We start from the raw sequence: 8,666 nt of genomic DNA on the forward strand, positions 1-8,666 counted from the left end.
GAGCTGAACATCAAATTATCATAGTCCAGTCAAGTAAAGGATCATATGAATAAATTATCATTCTTCTTTTCCTTTCGGCTTGTCCGGTTAGGGGTCGTCACAGGGTGTCATCTTTTTCCATCTAAGCCTATCTCCTGCATCTTCCTCTCTCACACTAACTGCCCTCATGTCTTCCCTCACAACATCCATCAACCTTCTCTTTGGTTTTCCTCTCACTCTTTTGCCTGGGAGCTCCATCCTCAGCATCCTTTTACCAATATACTCACTCTCTCGCCTCTGAACGTGTCCAAACCATCGAAGTCTGCTCTCTCGAATCTTGTCTCCAAAACATCCAGCTTTGGCTGTCCCTCTAATGAGCTCATTTCTAATCCTACCCAACCTGCTCACTCCTAGCAAGAACCTCAACATCTACATTTCTGCCACCTTTACCTCTGCTTCCTGTTGTCTCTTCAGTGTCACCATCTCTAATCCATACATCATGGCCAGCCTCACCACTGTCTTATAAACTTTGCCCTTCATCCTATCAGAGACTCTTCTGTCACATAACATACCAAACACCTTCTGCCAGCTGTTCCAACTGGCTTGGACCTATTTCTTCACTTCCTTAAAACACTCACCATTGCTCTGGATTGTTGACCCAAAGTAGTTGAAGTCGTCCACCCTCGCTATCTCTTCTCTCTGTAGCCTCACTCTTCCCCCTCCACCCTTCTGATTCACGTGCATAAATTCTTTTTTTCTTCAGCTAATCTTCATTCCGCTCCTTTCCAGTGCATGCCTCCATCTTTCTAATTGTTCCTCCACATGCTCCCTGAATTCACTGCATTTCACGATATCATCTGCAAACATCATGGTCCAAGGGGATTCCAGTCTAACCTCATTTGTCAGCCTATCCACTACCATAGCAAACAGGAAGGTGGTCAGAGCTGATCCCTGATGCAGTCCCACCTCTACCTTAAATTCTTCTGTCACACCTACAGGACACCTCACCATTGTTCTGCTGCTGTCATACATGTCCTGTACTATTGTAACATATTTCTCCAACACACCAGACTTACGCAAGCAGTGCCACAGTTCCTCTCTTGGTACTCTGTCATAGGCTTTCTCTAGCTTTGTCTGAACTTCTCTGTACTTTTCCACTACCATCCTCAAGGTAAATAATGCATCTATGGTACTCTTTCTCGGCATGAAACCATACTGTTACTCGCAGATACTTACTTCTGTCCTGAGTCTAGCCTCCACTACTCTTTCCTATAACTTCATTGTGTATCTCATCAACCTTATTCCTCTATAGTTCCCATAGCCTTTGTTCTTAAAAATGGGAATTAGCACACTTTTCCTCCATTCTTCAGGCATCTTCTCACCTGCGAGTATTCTGTTGAATAGGTTGCTCAAAAACTCACCAGCCACCTTTCCAAATTGCTTCCATATATACACGGACAACTAGTGTATGTTGGCTGCGTGTGGGTGTCCACTCACAATAGCTGGGATATTGAAGACGATGTTGAGGACATTACCACCAGGGTAGCAGTATGCAACAAAGGTCCTTGGTCTGATTTGTCACATGATGGAGTTGTCGAGGCTCATGAAGCTGAACTGGGTATGATGGAATGGGGCCGGTCACAGAATCCACTGAGTTGCAGACAGACTTCTTTCCTCAGCTGGAAAGTTTGAACCTGATAGCTGTTCATAGGACATAGAGTGAAGGGAATGGTGCCAATACTAATTCCAGTGTATGACCGAGAGTTGCAGTTAATCGTTTCTATCAAGAGGTGGGTAGTAACGTGCTACATTTACTCAAATAATATTTTCAATAAACTGCACTTGCCCAAGTTCTCTACTGTACTTTTGACTTTTACTTGAGTATTTATGGGAAGAAGGGTCACTACATTTATTAATTCATCCATACATCTGCATGTCTATTTTTGGTCTCCATCTTCATATTCTGCATATGGCACCGTTGCGCCAATCAAACGTAAACACAAATTTTATTTGACTCCAATTCACCAATCAGATGACACAAGGCAGTCACATGATCATGTACGTAACCTTCATGAGCCAATCAAAATGACTCATTTGAAGAAAGAAAAAGAGCCGCATAGGTGTGTTCACGGGCAAAAGCAAACAACAACAAAAAGAAAAACCCAAGCTTTGTCATACGGCTCTTAAATTGTGACTGGCCAAACTTGGATATTTCAGCCCACTTCTAACTTGAGAAAACACCTTGTGGTAAGGTGAAGATATTTTTGCTGTTGTTTGGCAGCAGATGTGGCAAATTTAGGAAAGGCATGGATACACACACAGAGAGAGACACACACACAATCACTCAGTCTGTTTAGCAAACAACTTCTTCATGAACTAATTTAAGCGAATAAAGCAAATCATGTTTCTGTAGGGTCCAAGGGTGTTGTTTTTTAGGCATTGAAAAATGTAAATGTGGCAAGTGTTTGTCAACTCCCATATATATTTTTTTTATTTGATGTTCATGCTCTGATGAAAAAAAAAAGAAATAAGTTACTGACAAATTACTCTATACTGGAGTACTATTGAGTACTTTGAGTATTTTCTTACAGTTGGTCAAATAAATATTTGGATGACTACTTTTTAACGGAGTCATATTATTCAAAAGTAACGTCTTACTTTAGTCCAATAATTGGCTTCCGTACCCATCTCAGTTACTGACAAATTACTCTATACTGGAGTACTATTGAGTACTTTGAGTATTTTCTTACGGTTGGTCAAATAAATATTTGGATGAGTACTTTTTAACGGAGTCATATTATTCAAAAGTAACGTCTTACTTTAGTCCAATAATTGGCTTCCGTACCCATCTCAGTTACTGACAAATTACTCTATACTGGAGTACTATTGAGTACTTTGAGTATTTTGTTACGGTTGGTCAAATAAATATTTGGATGAGTACTTTTTAACGGAGTCATATTATTCAAAAGTAACGTCTTACTTTAGTCCAATAATTGGCTTCCGTCCCCATCTCAGTTTGGATCTGCATCGTTGACACAACATTGGTGCAGGGGGCAAAAGCTGGCTATCCTCTGGAAATTTTGGAGCAATCTTGTGCCCCCCAAGTGGAGGAAAATCCTTATGGTCAAATTATCACAAATGTATTTGAGAGCTTGAGGTCCTGAGGCAGGTGTGGGCAAGAGAGAAGATTTGCAACCAGGGTCCCTCTGCCAGCTGTGATCCGTGACTCCTCCAGGTTTCATGTGGAGCTGGTGAGTGACTTAGCTTTAGCTCCCAGCTGAGCCCAGTGGTCCATAGTTTTGGGAGCAGAAGGGTCCAGACACAGGACAGTCAAGTCCACATCATCTGTGACCATTTGTGGCAGTGTGACCCACGGGTACCCCCGATTGACCTGCTCCTCATCTCAAACATGGTAGAGGATGATATTCTCTGTTGCAGTTTTGTTATCCATTGGGTGAAATGCTAGAAGCTTCAACAGTCAGTTTCCAAGGTAAGTGGAGGCTTTGGTTGTTATGAGTCAGTGGTCGGCAACCTTTGACACCGAAAGAGCCATTTGAACCCGGTTTCCACGGAAAAGAAAACACTGGGAGCCGCACATCTAAAATGAAGGAAAAAAAAAACTTCTACTACTTTACCGCAGCATGTTTCTCCATTGGCTTTGCCGGGCTTGAAAGTCGCTCAAAATAGACGGCGTTTCATCGGGTATACCCGCTTCCACAGTGTGACGTCTATTTTGAGCGACAAAAAAATAATATCAAATAATTTAATTAATATTTTAATATTTCAAGATCACAATCTTCAAATTTAGAACTAAAATAATATAAAAACTAACACAAATAAAACGCACTTCAATTAAATACAAAAAAAATTTTTTAGTAATTTATTTTCCCAAGCCAATCAGAGCCGCATTATAAGGATGAAAGAGCCGCATGAGGCTCCGGAGCCGCGGGTTGCCGACTGCTGTTATGAGTTATACGATGAATAATATGATGGGTTCTTTATGGCAGACTGTTCTGCATAGCCAACAGCTATGTAGCGCCACTCAAGTATATAATACTTTGACGAGAGGTAGCTAGCCTGAGTTCTTTTCTCAATCTAAATTAGAAACTAATCAATTGACACAATGTTAATTATTCAAAACTTCCATTACAACTTTACTCTTTACTTGTGCACTTATTCCCTCTCCAAAGATCTCTGAAATAATATTTCCCCTTATGAGTTAATATTATCCTAAAATAAAAAATCAAGCTACCAAATAAACTCACCATTATTTTAACTGTCTTGCAGATAGTCAAATAATAAACCTGGTTATTTAACAAAAAGTGTGAACATTTAATAGCAAAATAAAGGATGGAAAATCAAACATGTATACACAACAAACACTCAAATAAAGTCAACATAACAGGTTACAGAATGCAGACCAAAGTTAATCTGACTTAACTTACTTTAAGGGCCCAAACAAATATAACATAGCTGGCAAAACGAAGGAAATTCAAACCCCAATGTCTTTTTTTTTTCAAGCGGCAGGAGTGACGAACGTTGAGGGTTGTGTCCAATCGTCCAGCCTCATCCAAGTCCTGACGGTTCGATCTGTTGCGAAGCTTTGTCCTTGTTCTAATGCAGGCCTCGCTAGCTGATGCAAGGCCCGCCAGCTGATGGAGGGCTCACTAGCCGATGCAGGCCTCGGTAGCATCATCTCATCACTAGCGTCCTCGTCTTCTTCCACGTGGTCCAAAACAGTCCTCGCTAGCTGCGTTAGCTTGTTGCTAGCGTCCTAGCAAAGTTCCATGCATCCACTTATCCTCTGTATTAGCGGCTAATTCCACCATGTTACAGCGTGATTTGAATAGTCCACTCAAACAACACACTATCATCATTGAACTGTCAACAATTCTTGTCAAACACGTTGAACAATGTTGATAAATGTCCGCCTTTAACTAATCCTGCGTCTTTTCAACACGTCACTTCCTGTCATTCTCAAACACTAATTACAACAATAAAATGACAAACAAAAGTATTTATTTTCACAAAGTAATAAAACACATTTAAATACAAATCCCTTCAACAGAAAATAAATTCAGCACACACTTTAACACCACCACCTTGTATAAAGAAAACCTATAACCTAATTGCTACTCTATTTATTTTAACTTTTAACTATAGCAATTTTTAACTGGGTTACAGCTACAAACCCGAGTTACTGCTAGCAAGCATAAGATTGTAGCCTGCTAGCATCATGTTTCAATCAAGACTGTGAACTTGTGCAGAATTTTGTTGCGCTAGTATTGCTTTACAGTTTATTCCCACTGTTTGAACTTTAGCACAAAGGTTCATGTGGCTTTTACCATCAATGGATAGGTTTCCAGTGACGTCACCACAGTCCTTAGACCAATCAGATCAATTAACGATAGAAAAAAAACTTCATGCTTCACCTATCACCTGTGTTCTCTGACCTCTATGACACACAAGATGGCATAATTGGAATCCTATCCATCAAGAGTAGCAATCAGATCTGCAAAGGGCCGACAGCTACTTCATGAGTCTTCGGTCTATTACTGCTGTTAATTGTTTTGGGTTATTTTTGATAAATTCCCTGAAAAGTTGTCATTTTGGAGGTGGAGGGAGTACAGCCCACAGTGACAATATTTAAAGTACAGTATATTCCTTTGTCCAAACTTGGTGTGCAGCAATTTGGGTCTTTAATGTCGATGACATCACAACAGCACATAGCAGTATGTCAATTTTGTAGATGAAAAAGGCCTGTTTCCAGGCCAATTAATTTACTGATTGCTCCAAATGGATTCATAATATTGGAAATCACTGTTAGTTTCATTTTATTATGTAAAAATAATAATACATGAAGAAAACCTGGTACTGAAATACAGTGCGATGAAAATGTATTGGCCCCCTTCACAAATTTTTAGAGCATGATATTTTTTTTGAATAAACTGGGGAAACCACTTCAGAGTTTGGGATTATCAAGCAGACAACTCAAATAAACATAAAATGTTGATTTTAAAAGGGATTTGATTTATTAAGGATTAAAAAAAAAAAACTAAACCTAGTTTAACTGTTTGGGACACCCGCAGCAACAGCAGCTAAAATCAAACATGTTTTGTAACTTGCATTGAGTCACATATCTGCTGAGATATTTTAGTCCACTTTTCCTTGCAGCATTGCCACTCCAAAGTACATTTATTTGTATACAAACTATTTAGTGTTTAGTGTAGTCGCAAGATGTCACTGAACAAAGTTTTCATATTTGCGAAGCTTATTAATGACGAAATAACACTGAGCCCAAACCATGGGAGGATGTTGAAGGGGGGGAAGATGATGAAAGAGGTGGGGAAAGGAAAGTATGGTAAGAGGTTGTCTTCCATGTTGGATGAAATGAAATAAAAAGCCAAGATGTAAAAGGAGGGGCTCATCTCCTGCACTCTCAGATGATGGCGGTCCCGGTGGAAGGTGAGCTGTGCTTCCCACAGCTCGTCAATACCTCCTGCAGGAAAACGCAGCGTCCTCACCTGGTCACCTCCTACATGCTCCTGTCAGTCATCTCTCTGATCACTGTCACTCTGAACCTGCTCGTCATCATCTCCATCTCACACTTCAAGTAATGCTTCAGCAATTGTTTGTAATTTCACATTTCATGATGGAGTTATGATAACGATATTGTGATTTTGTGTTTTTTTTAGGCAGCTGCACACCCCCACCAACCTCCTGCTACTTTCGCTGGCCATCTCCGACTTCTTGGTGGGTTTCCTCTTGTTGTTTCAGATTTCCCTCCTTGATGGTTGTTGGTTCTTTGGTGATTTGATGTGTGTTGTGTATTATATTGTGGATCACTCTGTCACATCCGCTTCGATCGGAAGCATGGTGTTCATCTCGGTCGACCGCTATATCGCTATCTGTGACCCTCTGTGTTACACTGTCAAGGTGACAAAAACTAGAGTGGATATCTCGGTGTATTTATGTTGGGCAACATCATTTGTCTTCCACTCTATGTGTTCGCTAGACTCTCTGAAGCAACCAGGCAGGTTCAACAGCTGTGTAGGTGAGTGTGTGATTGTAGTCACGTACGTTGTGGGAATCACAGACCTATTTGTCTCCTTCATAGGCCCCATCACTGTCATTTTGGTTCTGCACATGAAAGTGTTTGCAGTGGCCATATCACAGGCACGCGCCTTGCGCACCTGCACAGGGGGCGTCACATTGCAAGGTGCAGCCACCAGGAGGTCTGAGCTGAAGGCAGCCAGGACCCTAGGGGTGGTGGTGGTGGTATTTATCGCATGTATCATGCCATATTTCTGCATTGTTATCTCAGGCCAGGATGTTCTGCTCAATGCGTCATCTGCAACCTTTATCATCTGCTTGTTCTACTTCAATTCCTGTCTGAATCCGCTGATCTATGCTATTTTCTATCCTTGGTTCAGAAAATCCATTAAGCTCATTGTGACAATGCAGATTCTGAAGCCTGACTCTTGTCAGACCACTATAATGTAGATGCCATTTAAAGGTTTGTTGTGTGTTTATCTCTGAAATTTTGAGAAAATTAAGAAATATGTACAAAATATACTGTGCTGCTGCTTCTTTTTTGTTTGCTTCTGTACATGTTCACAGTCATAAAACAACAGTTTATTGCTTATTTGTTCCCCCTTTTCCTTTTGTCGAACAATTATATTCTGAGAACTGCAGTAGTCATTACCTACTGTATAAGTGTGGAACCACATTCACTGGACTTGCTGTTCTTGCAAAATCATACTCAAAATAATTTATCCATAATTTCACTGCATACATTTTTGTATGTTCTTCCCGAAATGTTCAAATGCACTGCTCCATCTGCTCGTAAATGATATGTACACATAAAATGGTCTTGCCAGAAGTGTTTTTATTTTTGACTGCTGGATTGTAGACGCTTGTACTGTATGTAATATATATCGAGATGAGTGTCTCTTTTTTTTTCTGATTCAACCTTTACAGGCTGTTCCTGTAAATAAATTTTGTCAATGACTGCATTTGGAAATAAAGGGTTGCTTCCATCATGTGGTGTTTCATTTCATGTAAATGTGTACAGTATGTCAATTGCAGAGCACATTTTGAAAGTTAGTTATCAAATAGGCTGTAGGAAAATAAAGAGATTCATTCATTAAATTACAAGATTGAAATATAAAATTCACACTTGAAACCGCAGACATAAAAATACATACTATTATAAGCAAATTAGGAAATGAAAAAATAAAGGTTATATGCACCTTGCTTGGGACTTATCTTGTGTGTCTTATAGGTATGCATCATGAATTTGAAATTTTATACATAATATAAAAATAGATCTACAGTAATAATATATACTGTAGACACATACTATACATACAGTACTGTATAGAGTAAGTGTACAGGTACCTACAAATACACACACATACATCTTGCGAGACACTCATACACATTAGTGATGTACAGTCCTTTGAATAAGTATTTATATCTACTCAAACTGTTCACATTTTGCCAATTTACAACCAAAGATATTTATTTTATGTTTATTTTTTTATTTTATATCAACTTAAGTGCCTTCGCAGAACAAGTATATTTATCCTGAGAGGGAATTATTCACAGGTTTCTAATTTGGTAAATTCTGAAGGCAACTCATTTGCATTTAAGCATACTGAATATAAAGCCACACCCCAGAATTT

General features: G+C 39.6%; 1 protein-coding gene across 5 annotated transcripts; it reads left to right on the plus strand.

The window, feature by feature from the left end:
- Positions 1 to 2,101: 2,101 nt before the first annotated feature.
- On the plus strand, positions 2,102 to 7,891 carry LOC133511858 (trace amine-associated receptor 6-like). 5 transcript variants are annotated; one of them, XM_061840869.1, is made up of 6 exons: positions 2,133 to 2,226; positions 2,995 to 3,469; positions 6,423 to 6,592; positions 6,675 to 6,732; positions 6,916 to 7,033; positions 7,097 to 7,891. In XM_061840869.1, exons 3-6 carry the CDS (start codon positions 6,423 to 6,425, stop codon positions 7,480 to 7,482), a joined length of 732 nt encoding a protein of 243 aa, XP_061696853.1. In that variant the 5' UTR covers positions 2,133 to 2,226; positions 2,995 to 3,469; the 3' UTR covers positions 7,483 to 7,891. The 5 variants fall into 5 exon arrangements, with proteins under 5 accessions (XP_061696851.1, XP_061696852.1, XP_061696853.1 ...); XM_061840866.1 differs by having other exon boundaries at positions 2,995 to 3,230; positions 3,344 to 3,469; positions 6,675 to 7,891; XM_061840865.1 differs by having other exon boundaries at positions 2,137 to 2,231; positions 6,675 to 7,891.
- Positions 7,892 to 8,666: the final 775 nt, after the last annotated feature.

This window comes from Syngnathoides biaculeatus, chromosome 14, assembly GCF_019802595.1.
Source record: "Syngnathoides biaculeatus isolate LvHL_M chromosome 14, ASM1980259v1, whole genome shotgun sequence".
NCBI classification, from domain to species: domain Eukaryota; kingdom Metazoa; phylum Chordata; class Actinopteri; order Syngnathiformes; family Syngnathidae; genus Syngnathoides; species Syngnathoides biaculeatus.